The 19,210-nt window shown below is 44.0% G+C and overlaps 1 protein-coding gene across 1 annotated transcript; it reads left to right on the forward strand.

Moving 5' to 3' along the window:
• The first annotated feature begins 759 nt into the window (after positions 1-759).
• ctdsp2 (CTD (carboxy-terminal domain, RNA polymerase II, polypeptide A) small phosphatase 2) lies at positions 760-18,085 on the forward strand. Its single transcript, XM_084333831.1, has 7 exons — positions 760-1,315; positions 6,319-6,470; positions 11,802-11,903; positions 12,531-12,587; positions 13,289-13,381; positions 13,747-13,932; positions 15,978-18,085. Exons 1-7 carry the CDS (start codon positions 1,255-1,257, stop codon positions 16,101-16,103), a joined length of 777 nt encoding a protein of 258 aa, XP_084189957.1. The 5' UTR covers positions 760-1,254; the 3' UTR covers positions 16,104-18,085.
• Positions 18,086-19,210: the final 1,125 nt, after the last annotated feature.

Below are 19,210 nucleotides of genomic sequence, written 5' to 3' on the forward strand. Positions count from 1 at the left end.
CGAAATGATCTTTATCCAGATTCAGCTGCAGAAATCAGCCACTGGCTGCAATGATGTATCCTACCAGAAAAATGTGTACATGGGCGTAGGCCTAAACAAAATGCATGGGCCAACACTAGCCAACAAGTTGAGTATGAAATAAATACTTTTAATAATTTTGTTTTCAAGCAAGGTATCTAGTCAATTAGGCTACCGGTTGTGGGTATTATCAATTACACGGTTTTCATCTACAAACTATGATCAACAAGGTCAGGTTACATAATCGTTTCAAGCCACCCTGTCTGTCGTCTGGATTTATCGGGATAAAAAAAACACCACGTTGTGTATTAAAAAAACACATTATTATTAATATGAATATTAGTGTTCTTGTCGCAGACTGCTATAATAAAAGCATAATGTTCTCTCTCTCTAACTCGCCTTGTGTCAAAAGCAGCGCTGGAATGTGTTTAGTGTGGCGCGTGCAGCAGAACAGGGAGAGGAATGCCTTTGCAACGCCCACTTTCCCGAGCGTCCAATCCGCGGCGAGGGACGGTTTCAGGGCGCCCCCTCGGAGTAGTCCCACAGGCGAAGAAAAACAAAGCGTCGGATAATAATAATACTAATAATAAAACTAACATTTTATATACAAACTGTATCCGGGGATAACTTTTGCGTTCGAAAACCCTTTCGACGCCCCGGTCGTCTTATTATTCGCGGTGTTTTTTCGTCGCTCTCGTGTGTTTTTCGCGGCCCGGTGAGGTTGTTTATCTGTAGTAAAGGGGAACTTGAAACCACCGCCCCCCCCCCCCCTCCCTCCTCTCCTCGGTTGTTTTCGCTCTCCTCGCCTCGCGCGCGGAGTCTCCATGTTGTTGCTGCACAAAGTGAGGCTCGCGACAGGAGGGGGCCGCCGCCGTCACCAACATCCAAGCAGTAAAGTCAACCTGAGACGGAACAGCTGAGGCGGAATCGCGAAATAGCCTTTTCGAAAAAAGAGACACATATCTCCTAAGTTGCCTCGCCGCCCCTCCCAAAGTGGACACGAGAAGAAGAAGGAGAAGACGCGGGGAATAAAGACACGTTTTTTTTTTTTTTTTTTTTTTTTTTATAGAATCCATTCTATTCTCATCCGGAATTGCAACGCTGCTGCCTTCACACGGATGACAGTTACCTCGGCAATAATAATCATCTAGTTTACTTCAGTCACTAAAACCTAATGAAGGCCGCTCGTCAGTGTCCGGGGAAAGGATTTCATTTCGAGGGCTCTGTGATCGCCAGATGGAAAGTTCTATTATCACCCAAGTGCAGAAAGAAGACGTTCAAGTGTCACCGAAAACAGGTCAGAGAGAGCTTGTTTTTTTTCTTTTTTTGTTGTTGTTGTTGTTGGTGTTGTTGTTGTTGTTTCTTATTTAAAAAAACAAAAAAAACAAGGTCTGTTGTTGCTTCGTCGATCGTGGAAATATTTGACAGATTTAAAAAAATCATAATAATAATCATAATAATCATCAAATCAAAGTATTCGAGTTTGATCCAAAAAAACGTAGTTGCGTCCATTTGACAGTTCGGCGCTGCGGACGTTGGGTTGCGCGCGCATTGCCTTCTCTGACTGTTATTATAATAGGACATTTCATCGATCTTCTTCATTAAGATTGAGTGGTTTGTGTTTTACACAGATGAGGTCAAAACAACACAGCAGACAGTAGGTGACATATATAATGTAGCCTGTCTGCTGTGTTGTTTTCACCCTAATCTGTGTAAAACACAAACCCACTAAGTCTTAATGAAGATCGATGAAATGCTCTCTTGTAATCGATGTGTGTTTGATCAGCCATTGACTTATACTCACGTGCACACACCTGCAGATAATATCCAGGCAACTGTTGCAATAAAATATTGATTCGTGTAGGCTTTTATTTATTTTTTATAAACAATACTGAACATTTATCAAAAACAGCCTATGTATATTTCCATCCAATTAATATTTTTTTATTGAATAACTCAAATCAAGTTTGAAGAAGTACCCTATTCTTGATCGAACTGGAATAGAGGCTCATTTATCAATTGTTTTTCTCTCATATTATATAATAATACGCAACTCTCTCTTTGCCACGAATGCCATCCAGAGAGCTGGGCTATATTGTTTATCCCGTTTTTTTTTGCACTAGGTCGCCTTATTATGCAAAGCTCTTGTTTAATAAATATTTGACGATGTGATTATTAATATTTCTCCGTTAGTTCCTCCACACAGCTGTGATTTGATGCTGTGTGATCACTGGTCAAATCTCCCCAAACGAAGCCTCGCGGTGTTTGTGTTGTTGCTCTGGCGCGCGCCTGGCTCAGCTCCACTACGTGCAGTGGGGATCTGTCACCGCGCGGCGCGCGCAGCACAGCCAGCCCTGTCTCCACCTCAGATCACTGCGCGTCGGTTGGAAGGAATGAAGGGGGGGGAAAGGGGGCCAACAACCGCACTATTCTAAATCAATGGTTCCAATTCCGTGTTTTTATTGTGTGGGGGGGGGGGAAACTACACGAAAAGCGAGGAAACACAATTACAGGCAGGTGTGTTGTGTATTTTACAAGCCCCTGGAACTGGAACGGCAGTGTATTAAGAAGAGGGAGAAGGAGATACCAGGTGCTGCTGCTAGTATTGACAGTGGAATGCACTAAACACACCCCTCGGAACACGCCCTCCTCCTCCGCCGCCCATTGTAGCGCGCTTTCTGGGACTCCTTGTTTTGCATGCTTCCCCTCTGGCTGTTCTCGAGATAAAGCTGGGAACGAGGTTACTCTGGCTGGAAATGGCTCTCCCTCCTCCCTCTCCTCCTAATGGACTGTTGTTTAGTCCAGAATGCAGGAGGCGTCTTTAATTTGAAGTGATTCTTATTTGTAGTGAACACACCCATATCAGGATATGCGTTTTGCTCATGTTTTTGTTTCAGATTTTGAAAATATTTAATGTTTGCCGGCCCCCCCCCCCCCCCCCTGTTCGTTTTAAGTGATTGGATTCAAATAATATGTTGTACCTCAGACCCCACCAGCACCCTTGATAATTGGTTTAAAAGACTCAAAAATAAAACAGTTTTTCAGTCCCGTCCCCCAGTTATTTACCACACAGTGAAGTTGTGTGAGCTATGATGAGACTTATTTATGTCAGTCATAATAGTTGGGCCTGTTTTTAATGGACAGAATCAATACTACTATTGTCTAGCATTAAAAAAAAAAAACATGTCATACAAATCACAGGTTTTATAGAAGGGTCAAACACAAAATTGATCATCTGCTTTTAACGTGGTGAGTGACGGTGTTATTTCCTGAAGGGGTGGTGGTGTGTTCTGTGCATCTGTTGAGTGACCACATCAAGGTCTAGTAGTATCCTTTGTCTCATAAACACAGGGTTGTGTAACATGATCCTGGTCACGGCTGCATTATGCCTTTAGGAGAGAAAAAGAGGGTCGAGGCAGAAGGGACGTGAGATTGGACGACATATAGACATGAAATAAAACGGTCAACATCTAAAGTCCGTAGGAAGAACAGCGTGGGACTTACTTAACCTACATTTAATTAACTTGTTTTTTTATCAGCAGTCTTTGTCTTCCTCAATGTTTTTTTTTTTTTTTTTATGTCAACCGCTTATCTTATAACTAGGACAACATATCAGTCGGTTTTGAGTTCTGCCATCATTTGCAAGTCCCCACATGATATTCCTACGAGAGGTGACTTGCATAGCTGAGCCCAGTCAAGAATGTCCCCCCCCCCCCACACCCACCCAATGTCTTGTCCCCCCCCCCCCATGCTCCCCCTGTAGGCATAAGGCTAGTCTGAGGGGGCCAGGGCACCCATCTTTACAGTTACCGATCAAAGGCCCGAGCGGAGCGCTGAGGTGTGACTCGCCTGCCTGACCGACCCGCTCTGGCTGACTATAGTCTCTCTGCCTGGCTCAAGCTGCGAGCCCTTGCTGCCAAGCAGCCCCTTCGAAAACGAAAAGGGTCTGGGAGTTTAAAATGGTTGGAATGTTTTCTGTCTGTGTTTTCTCGCTGAAGGTACTGCTGAGAAAAAGAAAGAAAAAAAAAAGTGTGGGTTTTCCCGCCCTCTGTGATTATATAACATGTACCAGCCGCTTCCAGCAGCAGCAGCAGCAGCAGTGGCGACGGCAGCGAGAGGCAGGCAGGCTCATTAAAAACAGATTTGGTGCGCACAGGCTGTACCATCCCTGCAGACTGAGGGAGAAATGCCCTTAGGGGAGAGAGAGAGAGAGAGCTGGGGCTCGTTCTACATGTATACGCTCCCAGCAACCCCCACCTATATATCTCTCGAGAAGATTAATGTTCTCCAAAACGGGAATCGATATTTTTGATTGATTTGTGTAATGTTCTTTACCCCTCTCTTCTCACGGCACCTCTCCTCCGTAACGGCGAGGTTAGTGAGGTTTGTTTTTCTACGGAGGAGCACTGGGGGTTGAGCCGCACTTTTTTTTCTTTTTTCTTTTATATATATATATAGATTGGATTCGATTGGATTCAAATGTATTGTCATCATTGTACAGCACAAGTACAGTACAACAAAAATAAGTTTGGCATCCAACCAGAGGGCAAATGTAACAGTAGAGTGCAATAGTAATATACAATGCATGTAAACTGGGTATAAAATACATAAATTAGTACTAGTACTGAGTAATAGTGCTAATCAGATGTATGTACAGAGTTGTAGTATTAAGTACAGTGATACAGGTATAAAGACACTATGGTAGTAAGTCATACTGACCAGCAGCGTGGTATGGTACTATGGTACTATGGTCAGTATGAGGTAGGTAGTTATAGTGTGTAGGGCAGTTGTAGACAGTGAAAGCAGTAGGTACGGTATACATTGAGTCTTAAGTTGTAGTAGACAGTGAAAGCAGTAGGTACGGTATACATTGAGTCTAAGTTGTAGACAGTGAAAGCAGTAGGTACGGTATACATTGAGTCTAAGTTGTAGACAGTGAAAGCAGTAGGTACGGTATACATTGAGTCTAAGTTGTAGACAGTGAAAGCAGTAGGTAGGCATGTATTGAGTCTAAGACAGTTGTAGACAGTGAAAGCAGTACGGTAGGTATTAGGGCTGAAATTCGATATATTCGTTGCAGAATTGTAGACTAGTTAGAATTCGAATTTCAGCTTCAAAAAAGGGCTTTAAAATTACAAGACTAAAAATAACCATGACCACCAGTAATTATTTGGAATACGTGGTGGTGTAGGTCAGCTAACGTAATGGTGGACCGACTCACCCGCCTGCTGTCGTTGTTGACGACAAACAATCTGCCGTCGCGTTCTGTGGAGCAGAGAAATGTCCAGAGTCCAGACAGCACTGTGTGATACAATCCCCATAATTAGGTGCATTTCTGAGAGTCCGGAAAATCCGTTGTCCCTCGTTGTGTATTAGCAGGCCTCCGAGTCCTCACGCCATTAGCATCGGCTAGCCTGACGACGTCTATTGTGAACGTGACGAAAGATTCCAGCCGGTGGATCCACAGAATTGGTGGCTCGTCGCCAGGCAGGGTGAGGAACATGGAGAGAGATGTGAGAGTAAAGAATCCATAATCCTCGTTGCCATTGCCAATATTGTGTATAATAACTCACCGGACCACGACGTAACGGTAGACGTTTAAACACTCGCGCCAACTGCCGTGAAAGACAGTGAAAGCAGTGTACAGTAGGTTTACATTGAGTCTAAGACAGTTGTAGACAGTGAAAGCAGTAGGTTTGATTGATTGATTGAAAACTTTATTAACAGATTGCAGAATGGGTACAATACAGTACGGCTCAATACACACAATTGTTAAGGGGATGCAGACCAGAGAAAGACTTCCGTCTTGTTTACATCAGGGTCCCCCATTTTCAATTCATCCAGACATTTATGACATACACGATATACAGTACTGTTACATCCAGACATTTATGACATACAAGATATACAAATATACAGTATTGTTTAAGAGACGGAGATCATAAAAGAAAATATATACATTCGAGGGGGAAGAAACTGTACATTGGAGGGGGTTTGGTGGGTGGGAGGGGGGGGGGGTTGGTTTGGACATTTACCGTGGCCAGTTTCGAATGGCAGCCTCCCGTAGGTGCTCTTTGAGAGCAGTTTTGAAGGAGGGTAGGGATTCACGTTATTTTACGGCTGTGGGTAGGGCGTTCCACTTCCACACAGGTAGGTATGCATTGAGTCTAAGACAGTTGTAGACGGTGAAAGCAGTAGGTATAGGTATGCATTGAATCTAGGCACCAGAGCTGCGATGTTCATGATTGTCTCTGTGTTTTTCTAACGAGCCTCTTCTGTCTTTACCTACCCGTCCGACAGGCCAGGTGAGCAGGTCTTCCCTGAAACAGCCCAAGAGTTGTAACGTCTTCAAAGCGCTCTTCTGCTGCCTCCGCGCCCAGGATGGCCCCAAGCCGCTGCCACCTTCCCAGCATGCCTTGCTGGAGTCGCAGGAAAACGGGACGGTTGTCAAGGTAACCGTTCTTCTGCCAGTAATGATTTACAACTTCTGGGGGGAAAAAATTCTAATTTTTGAAGGGCTTTGATCTCTGATTTAGACAGTTATCAAGAGTTAATTAGTTTGAATGTGGCCACCAGTGATGTCATCGGTGACATTGAATCCTTGTGTCGTTGATTACAGCTCAATGAAATGATATGGTAGCAGTGCTTATAAGACAAGGTATTGCTACATCTACATAATTTCACGGAGCTTGTAATTAACACAACACAAGGATTCAATGTCCCTGGTGATGACATCGCCGGCGGTGGCCCATATTCAAACTCGTTTACTCTCAATAACTGTCAAACTAAATGAACAGTGTGCAAAACTGTGTGCCCCTTTTTAAAGCGTCCAATGTTGTGAGAACGCGACTGTCCGTCGTAGCCTCAAAACACAGCCTTACTCTTCTATAACGACACACTAAAAGCACCCGTTCATCACGTCTGGAACACTAACCACAACTTGTCTGTGGATACGGAAGTCGCTTTGATGTTCACATTTTGATCTCCTGAATCGGATGAGGAGCAACTGAATGACTTCCAGTCCTTTAAAAAAAACTGGAGACGGAGATGCCTACAGAGAATAGCTAACAATATACTCGTTATCACCATACATAACGCTTATATTGAAACACGTTGACATTAGGGCCGTTCTTTCAACCTAAAAGTGCACTTTCTTCAACCTCGAACCTAAATTCCTTAGCAACCCGTGTTACCAAGTAAACAAATCACGGAACGATAGCCAGTTAGCCCGCACCAGCCTAGTACTACTAACGTTAGCTCCCGGAACGATAGCCAGTTAGCCCGCACCAGCCTAGTACTACTAACGTTAGCTCCCGGAACGATAGCCAGTTAGCCCGCACCAGCCTAGTACTACTAACGTTAGCTCCCGGAACGATAGCCAGTTAGCCCGCACCAGCCTAGTACTACTAACGTTAGCTCCCGGAACGATAGCCAGTTAGCCCGCACCAGCCTAGTACTACTAACGTTAGCTCCCGGAACGATAGCCAGTTAGCCCGCACCAGCCTAGTACTACTAACGTTATCTCCCAGAACGATAGCCAGTTAGCCCGCACCAGCCTAGTACTACTAACGTTAGCTCCCAGAACGATAGCCAGTTAGCCCGCACCAGCCTAGTACTACTAACGTTATCTCCCAGAACGATAGCCAGTTAGCCCACTAACGTTGGCTCCCAGAACGATAGCCACGTAACCCTCTACTGTGCGCGCTACAGAGAATAGCACTGTGTGCGCTACAGAGAATAGTACAGTGTGCGCTACAGAGAATAGCACTGTGTGCGCTACAGAGAATAGCACTGTGTGCGCTACAGAGAATAGTACAGTGTGCGCTACAGAGAATAGCACTGTGTGCGCTACAGAGAATAGCACTGTGTGCGCTACAGAGAATAGCACTGTGTGCGCTACAGAGAATAGCACTGTGCGCGCTACAGAGAATAGCACTGTGTGCGCTACAGAGAATAGCACTGTGCGCGCTACAGAGAATAGCACTGTGTGCGCTACAGAGAATAGCACTGTGTGCGCTACAGAGAATAGTACAGTGTGCGCTACAGAGAATAGCACTGTGCGCGCTACAGAGAATAGCACTGTGTGCGCTACAGAGAATAGTACAGTGTGCGCTACAGAGAATAGCACTGTGCGCGCTACAGAGAATAGTACAGTGTGCGCTACAGAGAATAGCACTGTGTGCGCTACAGAGAATAGTACAGTGTGCGCTACAGAGAATAGCACTGTGCGCGCTACAGAGAATAGTACAGTGTGCGCTACAGAGAATAGCACTGTGTGCGCTACAGACAATAGTACAGTGTGCGCTACAGAGAATAGCACTGTGCGCGCTACAGAGAATAGCACTGTGTGCGCTACAGAGAATAGTACAGTGCGCGCTACAGAGAATAGTACAGTGCGCGCTACAGAGAATAGTACAGTGCGCGCTACAGAGAATAGTACAGTGTGCGCTACAGAGAATAGTACAGTGCGCGCTACAGATAATGGTACAGTGCGCGCTACAGAGAATAGTACAGTGTGCGCTACAGAGAATAGTACAGTGTGCGCTACAGAGAATAGTACAGTGTGCGCTACAGAGAATAGTACAGTGCGCGCTACAGAGAATAGCACTGTGCGCGCTACAGAGAATAGTACAGTATGCGCTACAGAGAATAGTACAGTGCGCGCTACAGAGAATAGTACAGTGCGCGCTACAGAGAATAGTACAGTATGCGCTACAGAGAATAGTACAGTGCGCGCTACAGAGAATAGTACAGTGCGCGCTACAGAGAATAGCACAGTGTGCGCTACAGAGAATAGTACAGTGTGCGCTACAGAGAATAGTACAGTGTGCGCTACAGAGAATAGTACAGTGCGCGCTACAGAGAATAGCACTGTGCGCGCTACAGAGAATAGTACAGTGCGCGCTACAGAGAATAGTACTGTGCACGCTACAGAGAATAGTACAGTGCGCGCTACAGAGAATAGTACAGTATGCGCTACAGAGAATAGTACAGTGCGCGCTACAGAGAATAGTACAGTGCGCGCTACAGAGAATAGCACAGTGTGCGCTACAGAGAATAGTACAGTGTGCGCTACAGAGAATAGTACTGTGCACGCTACAGAGAATAGTACAGTGTGCGCTACAGAGAATAGTACAGTGCGCGCTACAGAGAATAGCACTGTGCGCGCTACAGAGAATAGTACAGTGCGCGCTACAGAGAATAGTACAGTGTGCGCTACAGAGAATAGTACTGTGCACGCTACAGAGAATAGTACAGTGCGCGCTACAGAGAATAGCACAGTGTGCGCTACAGAGAATAGTACAGTGCGCGCTACAGAGAATAGTACTGTGCACGCTACAGAGAATAGTACAGTGTGCGCTACAGAGAATAGCACAGTGTGCGCTACAGAGAATAGTACAGTGCGCGCTACAGAGAATAGTACTGTGCACGCTACAGAGAATAGTACAGTGTGCGCTACAGAGAATAGTACAGTGTGCGCTACAGAGAATAGTACTGTGCACGCTACAGAGAATAGTACAGTGCGCGCTACAGAGAATAGCACTGTGCGCGCTACAGAGAATAGTACAGTGTGCGCTACAGAGAATAGCACTGTGCGCGCTACAGAGAATAGCACTGTGCACGCTACAGAGAATAGTACAGTGCGCGCTACAGAGAATAGCACTGTGCGCGCTACAGAGAATAGTACAGTGCGCGCTACAGAGAATAGCACTGTGCGCGCTACAGAGAATAGTACAGTGTGCGCTACAGAGAATAGTACAGTGTGCGCTACAGAGAATAGCACTGTGCGCGCTACAGAGAATAGTACAGTGTGCGCTACAGAGAATAGTACAGTGTGCGCTACAGAGAATAGTACAGTGTGCGCTACAGAGAATAGCACTGTGCGCGCTACAGACAATAGTACAGTGTGCGCTACAGAGAATAGTACAGTGTGCGCTACAGAGAATAGTACAGTGTGCGCTACAGAGAATAGTACAGTGTGCGCTACAGAGAATAGTACAGTGTGCGCTACAGAGAATAGTACAGTGTGCGCTACAGAGAATAGTACAGTGTGCGCTACAGACAATAGTACAGTGTGCGCTACAGAGAATAGTACAGTGTGCGCTACAGAGAATAGTACAGTGTGCGCTACAGACAATAGTACAGTGTGCGCTACAGAGAATAGTACTGTGCGCGCTACAGAGAATAGCACTGTGTGCGCTACAGAGAATAGCACTGTGTGCGCTACAGAGAATAGCACTGTGTGCGCTACAGAGAATAGTACTGTGTGCGCTACAGAGAATAGCACTGTGCGCGCTACAGAGAATAGCACTGTGTGCGCTACAGAGAATAGTACTACAGCTACAACGCTACAGCTAGTGATGCACCGATGTGAAAATTGTGGCCGATAACCGATATTAATATTGCTGTTCTGGTCGATACCGATATTTACCGATGTCGATATCTCTGTATAGAAAACACTTTTTTATGATAATCAAATAAAGAGCTATTTTCCAAAACGCATTTTTTTTTTTTTTTTTTTTTTTTTACTTTTGTAACTTATTTTCAGAAATGACAGATATTTTGAAACTATTTAAGGCCAAACCATGTAAAAAGAAAAAAAAAAGATTAAAAAAAAATGATTTTTGATATCGGACCGATACCGATGTGTAAAAAAACGGCCATATCGGCCGATATTATATCGGCGGCCGATATATCGTGCATCACTAGCTACAGAGAATAGTACAGTGCGCGCTACAGAGAATAGTACAGTGTGCGCTACAGAGAATAGTACAGTGTGCGCTACAGAGAATAGTACAGTGTGCGCTACAGAGAATAGTACAGTGCGCGCTACAGAGAATAGTACAGTGTGCGCTACAGAGAATAGTACAGTGTGCGCTACAGAGAATAGTACAGTGCGCGCTACAGAGAATAGTACAGTGCGCGCTACAGAGAATGGTACAGTGCGCGCCCAGTAATTGCTGATGTGGAGAGAGAGAGAGAGAGAGAGAGAGAGAGAGAGGTTTGAAAGGTGTTACCCCGCGGCTGGCCGCACTAGTGAGGCTGCCGGTGTGGCCACGGGACTCTCGCCGTGTAAGGAGGCGTTTTATTTAATGAGATGCTGTTTGCTCCTTGATTGAGGAGTGTCTGTCCTGCAGCACTAGGAACAGGAAACGGCATCTGTGGGGTCTGGCTATTGTCTGACTCTGGCTCCTACTGAGATGAAACTGAATTAAACATCGGTGCCTAGCCTACGTGGGCTTGTTGTATTGGGGGGGGGGGGGGGGGGGGGGGCACTGTTGTTCTGAAGGGTAAATGACTGTTCTCTATCATAACGTACCTCCCTAAATGAACGGATAAGTTGTTTATAATACGTAACACGGTTGTATCCGATTTATGTTTGATTACGCGACGAGCTCTCAAATGTCTTGAGATGATTATGATGAATCGAGGTAATTAAATGGGAACGTCTCTGGACAGACCGGTTTGAGAACCGCGGAAGTAAAACGGCACACAGATGGATGTCAGTCGTCGGCGTACAATGTTGTAACTAGTATAGAAGGTACGTACGCCCCGGTTGCTAGTAGGTGCACACACTCTACAGTATAGAACCGAGTGACCCTTGTATCCTGTCACTTTAAGTAGAAGAAGAGAAAAACTCTTCCACAACGAAGAGTAAAAAGGTGTTTGTATTATTTTCATATGAATCACTGGTAATCGTGTCCCTCCACCACAGGCCGTGACACGGCTGCCATGTGTTTGACCGCTGTGAGAAATAGTCCCTGTGTCTGTTTAACCTGCAGGAGTCGGAGCCAAGCCTGCTGCCTGAGGTGATCGCCCAGGACCAGGGGAAGATATGTGTGGTCATAGACCTGGATGAGACGCTGGTTCACAGCTCCTTCAAGGTATCCAACCCCTCGATTCAGTCCAGAACGAGCCTCGGCACTATTCAAGATTCAAGATATGCATTTTGTCATAATGCACAGTTAAACAGACAAGTTCATGAAAATCTTACTTTGCGAGTCACCCCCCCCCCCCCCCTTCACACAGAATCACAAAAAATAGACTTAAAACTAGAATAAAAAAATATTAAGAAAAGATGTTTAATGCTAAAATAAACAATCTTAAAAAAAGATGAAGTAGAAAAACAAGACACGATTACAGCTATTGTACAATATTGTGAATTCCCACCATAGCTGGCATTCCTCCCCTGAGCTTATCGTGATTTGATTGTGTAACTCTTGGAAAAAAGGGTTGTTCCGCTACTTTAACTTGAATGCACCGATTGTGTAAACCAGAGCTGCTTCTAATCCACTCGCGCACACACACACACACCAAAAATGTCACATATGTTTAGGGAACATCAAGTGACTTATATTCTGTTTATGTAAGCCGTGATGTGGCTGTGATTTATGGTCTAGTTCTGAGTGTTCTCTCTCTGTGCACGTTACGTAAGGCCGTGTGAATGTACACCGCGCGGCTCATGTGAACGAGCGTTGCCAACCGTCTCTCAATCGTTGTTCCCTCTCCAGCCTATTAGTAACGCAGACTTCATCGTGCCAGTGGAGATAGAGGGGACTACACACCAGGTAATGTGTGTGTGTGTGTACATATGTGTGTGTGTACATATGTGCATATTTGTGGGGGTGGAATGCATGGATGGGGGATTGTGGGAAGCCTGGTGTTTGTGTATGTATGTTGATGTGTTTGCAGCGGTTGCTGGGCTGAAGTGGGATGGGTCTCACACAGCCGATCGGGCCAGGTTTGTTATTGTGGGCGTCAGGCGCCCCCTGCTGGTCGGAGCTGGGAGAGCAAATGGAATCTGCAAGAAAACAAGTCAATTCAACCCCGCCGCTTGGTCCAGAATGTCTCCAGTGCGTCTCTCTCTCTCTCTATCTATTTATAAATAAGATTGTTTAGCTGACGGGGGTGCAGTGGAGCGTTAAATTTAACTTTGGGATGTAACGTAGCTGCTGAATATTCAACACGTGGAAATGTACTTGACTGGGTAACGTGACTCCGCCGTGTGGGTAAGGACACCTCTTCACGAGGCTCCTGCCTGGTTCAAGTAATCCAGGATAGGCTGGTTAAGACCCCGCACGGCCTGTTCTTGGTTACTTGTTTCAGGAAGGGGCCGCCAGCGACGCTCTCTCCCCCGCCGACCGATGGACACGCCGTGAAGTGGAAGACTGTTAAGACGAGACGAGGACTCGGCCCGGGTGGAGTTTTTAATAAAAAAATTTAAAAATTTACTGACGTTCTGTTCTGCTGTCGACTTGTTTACCCACAGGTGTATGTGCTGAAGAGGCCGTACGTGGACGAGTTCCTACAGCGAATGGGGGAGTTGTTTGAATGTGTTCTGTTCACAGCGAGTCTCGCCAAGGTATTTCACGTCAAATAGACTGTCTTTGTCTTCCTGTTTTTCTATTGCAGAGAAATCTCAAGTTTTCTCACCCCCCCCCCCCCCCCCCCCCCCCGCCCCCGAACCTTGTTACTGTTAGTTCTTCTCCCAGAATTTGACACCTACTTTACATAGTAAAAACCTCACCACCCCTCCCCCCCTCCACCTAATGCCTTTAGTTCATTTCTCCGGTTAGATTTAGTGTTAAGACATGTCGAGCAATTTCCATCATACCCGTTTACTCCCAGCACAACGTGTATAGAAGAAGCCTGCGTAGACTGACCTTACCCACAGAAACCCTCTCCCTTCCTTCTCCTTGCCCCCCCCCCCTGGTGGCCTCCCGTCAGTATGCAGACCCAGTGACTGACCTGCTGGACCAGTGCGGTGTGTTCCGGGCGAGGTTATTCCGGGAATCCTGTGTTTTTCACCGAGGATGCTACGTCAAGGATCTCAGCAGGCTGGGCCGGGACCTCCACAAGACCCTGATCCTGGACAACTCGCCCGCCTCGTACATATTCCACCCTGAGAACGCTGTGAGTTTCACTTTTTATGCCATTAGTGAATTGTTTTATATATATATATATATATAGAGAGAGACGGTTTCAACGTGACACCAGTAACATTCTAAAAGGACCCACGTTTATTTTTCTCTTCGTGTTTGCTAATGCAGTAGTTGATGGGAAAGACACTTGGATTCAGTTAACATTACAACAGTAAAGACACTTGGGTCCAGTTAACACATTATAACAGTAAAGACACTTGGGTCCAGTTAACATTACAACAGGAAAGACACTTGGGTCCAGTTAACATTACAACAGGAAATACACTTGGGTCCAGTTAACATTACAACAGTAAAATACACTTGGGTCCAGTTAACATTACAACAGGAAAGACACTTGGGTCCAGTTAACATTATAACAGGAAAGACACTTGGGTCCAATTAACATTACAACAGGAAAGACACTTGGGTCCAGTTAACATTACAACAGTAAAGACACTTGGGTATGTCTATACTGAACACTGTGACCTCATTTTCTACTTTTCTACTTCTAAATTACATGCTATACTATGTTATTTGATACTATGCAAGTAAAGACAGGAACATTACAACAGGGAAGACACTTGGGTCCAGTTAACATTACAACAGGGAAGACACTTGGGTCCAGTTAACATTACAACAGGAGATAAAGTTGGAATGTTTAGAATGTTTACACAAGTCTAAAAATGCACCACCGAGGGGTTTTCAGGACATGATTCAAATCCGACATCAATCTGATCCATCAAGCCGCTTCTGTGGTTTTTAGGGCGGGGGTTTGATTCCAGGCTTTCTCTCGTCTGTGTAGACTCGTGTTTACATGTGGCTCAGACCTCGTAACTGGACATTGAACACGCAGGCCGTTTGTATCCGGATTGGCCTTTTAACGACGCAGTCGTAAAAAAGAAAGAAAAGGAGCCGATGATAAATTAGAATTTAATAGAATAGAAGTACTTTATTGATCCCGAGGGATAAACATTTTAGGTAGTCAAAAATCCAAAATAATAATATACATTCTAAAATATATATATATATATATTAGAGCTGGGCCGTTAACGGCGTTAACGTGCTGCGTTAACGCTATACTAGTATCGCGCGATAATATAATTAACGCATTAATCTAAAAAAAAAAATACATTTTTTTTTTTACCTTTTATTTACCCAGGGTAGGTTCGCTGAGCACAGATGCTCTTTTTCAGGAACGCCCTGCTTCACATTCACACAGTTCCATTCACACCTGGGAGCTGCCCAGTACAACCACAGTTGACACCATTGGCCACTGAGCAACTCCACTGGAGCAGTTGATTCAAGCCATGTCACATAGTTCAAGTTTGAAATGATTCTTTCTGTTTTGCTCCTGAGAGTGCTAGATACTGTACTGTACTGATAATATTATTTATTTGTGTTAACTTCTGAATAAAACAACTTACACAAGTACATCTTATTGAACATTATTTTGATATTTCATTACCAATTATCATAGCAAAACAGCTTTTTCAAACAGTCTGTAATGCATTTTGGAAACGGGAGATGGGCTCATGGTGTAATGGGCCACCTGGCCTGAGAAACATAAGGAGGAAAGAAAAAGTAAGGACTTACTTCTGGTCATTATTTGGGTAGAACACACATATTTTGAATGCCTTCGGCAGGTTTTTTTTTTTTTCTTTTTTTTAGCCATTTTAATCTAGATTAATCTAGATTAAATCCAGGATTGCAGATAGATTAATCTAGATTAAAAAAATTAATCTATGCCCACCTCTAATATATATACATTCTAAGATATACAGCCAAAGATATACAGTAAAATGTACAGTAAAAATGTACAATGTAGATGTAAAATGTCCAGGACGATATGCAAGAATTTTAAACTGTTACTCTGTGCTCAGTGAGGCGTTATAATATAGTCTGATGGCTGTTGGAATGAAGGACTTCCTGTGACGTTCAGTGTTGCATCTTGGGAGTTTGAGTCTAAACACTGAACGTACACAGTGGGTGGGAGTGGTGCTCAGCAGTTTTCTAAGTGAGCGCGTTTGTTCCCCTCAGGTCCCCGTGGTGTCGTGGTTCGACGACGTGGACGACGCGGAGCTGCTCAACCTCCTGCCCGTGTTCGAGGACCTGAGTCAAGCAGACAATGTTTACACCCGCTTGGACCAGCTGCGGGGGCCGTAGCTCTCGAGACACCCAGGAGGAACCGTCTTCTTCTCCTCCTCCGGCCTCCAACCCTCCTCATCTACGCCGGTGCAGACACGAGACTGGTGTCCCCAGACAGACAGATCTGTTTCCTAGCCTCTAAATTTACATTGAAATGGTTTTTGTACTAAAGCCCAGGGATAGAAGATAATAAACCCATGTCTGGAGAACTGACCGGTGGGGGGGCGTCTTTGACGACGGTAGGTGAGGACCGCAATCCGAGGCCTTCTCTCTGAAACCCCCAGTGCCGAGAATCTTCATCAACCGGTTTGAAAGCACTATCAGAGAGAGAGAGAGAGAGAGAGAGAGAGAGAGAGAGAGAGAGAGAGAGAGAGAGAGAACAGCCAAAGTAACAATCACTCCAGTGAAGATGAATATAAAAAATGGTTCTCTTGCCAAAGCAGAAGCTGCCTGCCCTGACTTGACTTGGGGGCGTTTGTTGTATTATTGTGCCTTTAAGAAACAAAATAAAAGCATCAGCTCATTTTATCCACCCCCCCCCCCCCCCTCCCAAAAAACGATTTTATAATAATTTTTTTAGTATTTTCTTTTTCTAGTTTCTTTTTTTTTAAATTTTTTTTTATAAGGAAATCTATTTTTAATTTTCTAAGGAACAGTAAACATGGATCATCTATGCAATCCAGTTGTGTAACTACATGGACGATACCTCTTCAGTAGCCGGAATGGTGATTGCGTACACCAGATGTAAACATTCGCCTTATTTAACTGTAAACGGGCAGCGAAGATAAAGTTTATTTTACTTCCATGTACTTTTACGATAATCATTTTATGTGAGGAAGAGAGAAAAAAAACACAAAAGAAAAAAGAAAAACAGTATATTTGAAGCGGTGAGTTCGATCTTCGATTACATCTGCTTGGGAGTCGAGTAAAAGTACCATTCGGTTCCAACGACGGGGCTAAACTTTGGAACTCTTATGTTAAAAAAAAAAAAAAAAGCAGACACACTGGAATACGTTAGTGGCACATAGTGACGGCCATAAACACCACACCTTGTCTGTCGAGGTCACGTCCGGTCATCTCGTCTGTCCTCGCTTCTCTTCGACTTTACTAAACGACAAACACTTGCACTCATTCTCGTTAACATTGCTAAAAGTGACAACTGTGCCTTTTTGAAAAACTCCGCCAGAGAGAGCGACGGTGTTCTGCCGAGACGGAGGTGGCATGTGGAGACCCTCTGAGACACGGAGCGTGAGGAAACACTGTCGAGCTTGAGGGTAGCGTCGTGTGGTGGTTGTGGTACTTGCAGTGCAACACTTGAAAATATCATCACGTTTGGTGAATTCTTTTTTTTTCTTTTTTTTTTGCTGTTTTGAGTGTTGTTTTTTATTTATTGGCCAATAATTGTTTGGTTCAGTACCTCTTAACCGCTGGACAACTTGGGTTGTTTTATGTTTGCCTTCTTTGTCGTTGCTGGTCTGGTGTTTTAACTAAGCATAATGGTTTTGTTTGTGCCTTCCAGTAACCTAATTAGGGACGATACCAACGTTCAAGAAACCCAGACATTTATTTTTACCATCAAAGTTCAGAGAGAATTTTTTTAAACTTTTACATAGGAGTTACATAAAATCTATTTAACATATAGACCTACAGTAGCCGAAATCTAGGACAAGTTCAGTTTTGGATAAACTTACCGTGCAACACTATTATCGTAATTTCACAGAGATTCAGAGGGTTTGGATCGCGGGTAAAAGAAAGCTTCTACATTTCTACAACGTTTAATCTTTGATACCATTGTCTGCATGTTGACCACTAAAGAAATGAAAATGAACAATTACCAGTGATGAGGAACGACCAAAAGTATTTGTTTAGATTGTGCTGATTGTCTGCCTCTAGTGCTCATCACAATTGAAAGATTAATTTGCGCATATGATCAGACCAAAATCACATTTATTTGTAAGTCAAAAGGTGCTGAAATAAAAACTGATTATATTTTACTGTCATTGTGTTGTTTTTCCTTATTTGAGTGAATATCCTGCCAGTTAGGGCACCTTGTGTATACCGTTTACTTTAACTCTTACTCATAGTATATATTCAGACTCAAATTCTTTATTGCCTATATTTATTGTAAGTTCGTATTATATAACCGATAGGGCATACAGACCCTCATCTGCACCTTTGTTTACACTGTTTATTTTTCTCATTTTTATATTCAGTTAATTATATTGTATAAAAAAAAATCTTATGTTTTTATATTCAGATCAAATTGTATTGCCTATATTTATGTATTTCTACTATTATCCTGCCCATACCTGTACCTTCCCTCCCCATGCTACTATGATGCCGAATTTCCCCAAGGGGATCAATAAAGGAATATCTTATATCTTATCTTGAAATAATAGGGTGGGGGATTCATATGGTAATGTTCTTGAGTAGGCTACTGCTGAGATGGCGTCCATAGAATTTCTAATGATATTGTTATTAGGGTGAAAGCCCCGAAGGACTTTATTGTAATTGGTGGTTTATTATTATTAGTGTGGGACCACACTATTATAATCTATACTATTTATTTATTTATTTATTTATTTATTCCGCCGATTTTTGTCCAGTAACTCCTGCCAGAGCTTTCACACCACACACAAGTGTAAGGTATCAAAACGACCGGCTTGGTCCAACTCGAGTTGCTATTACTTTTTGGAAAGTTTCACCGCACTGTTTGGCTACAAATCGACTTTAAACAGGAAATAAATGGAATTGGACATTTCTATCTCAACTTATGACAATTTCTTTGAAAGTCATGCTCCACATACACACGAATGGGCACTCCACTCTAGCAAAATCTGTGATTTTACTGTTTCTTCCCTTGTTTTCCGATCGCCACACAGGCCACAATTGTTGACGGAATTACACAATATCGCACATAACCCTTCAAGTGCTCATATTAAGGTCACTAAGCTTCATCTCTTTTTTTTTTATCCACTTTTTCTCCCCATTTTCTGTTTTTCTCCCATCCCAATTTCGTATTATCCAATTCTTCCCTCCCCTGTCTTGAACGTTGCTAGACTATGCCTCCCACTGGTCGGTTGTAGTGAGGACAGAAGCCTTGCATCACGTGTCCCCTCCGCGTA

The sequence above is a fragment of the Notolepis coatsorum genome, assembly GCF_963971535.1.
Source record: "Notolepis coatsorum genome assembly, chromosome: 17".
Classification (NCBI taxonomy): Eukaryota; Metazoa; Chordata; class Actinopteri; order Aulopiformes; family Paralepididae; genus Notolepis; species Notolepis coatsorum.

Bases quoted from the DNA above. Each gene is read 5' to 3' on its own strand.
- ctdsp2 (XM_084333831.1), top strand. From the start codon at position 1,255: ATGGAAAGTTCTATTATCACCCAAGTGCAGAAAGAAGACGTTCAAGTG. The intron at 1,316-6,318 runs GTCAGAGAGAGC...CCCGTCCGACAG, and splicing joins TCAAGTGTCACCGAAAACAG to GCCAGGTGAGCAGGTCTTCC. The intron at 12,588-13,288 runs GTAATGTGTGTG...GTTTACCCACAG, and splicing joins TAGAGGGGACTACACACCAG to GTGTATGTGCTGAAGAGGCC.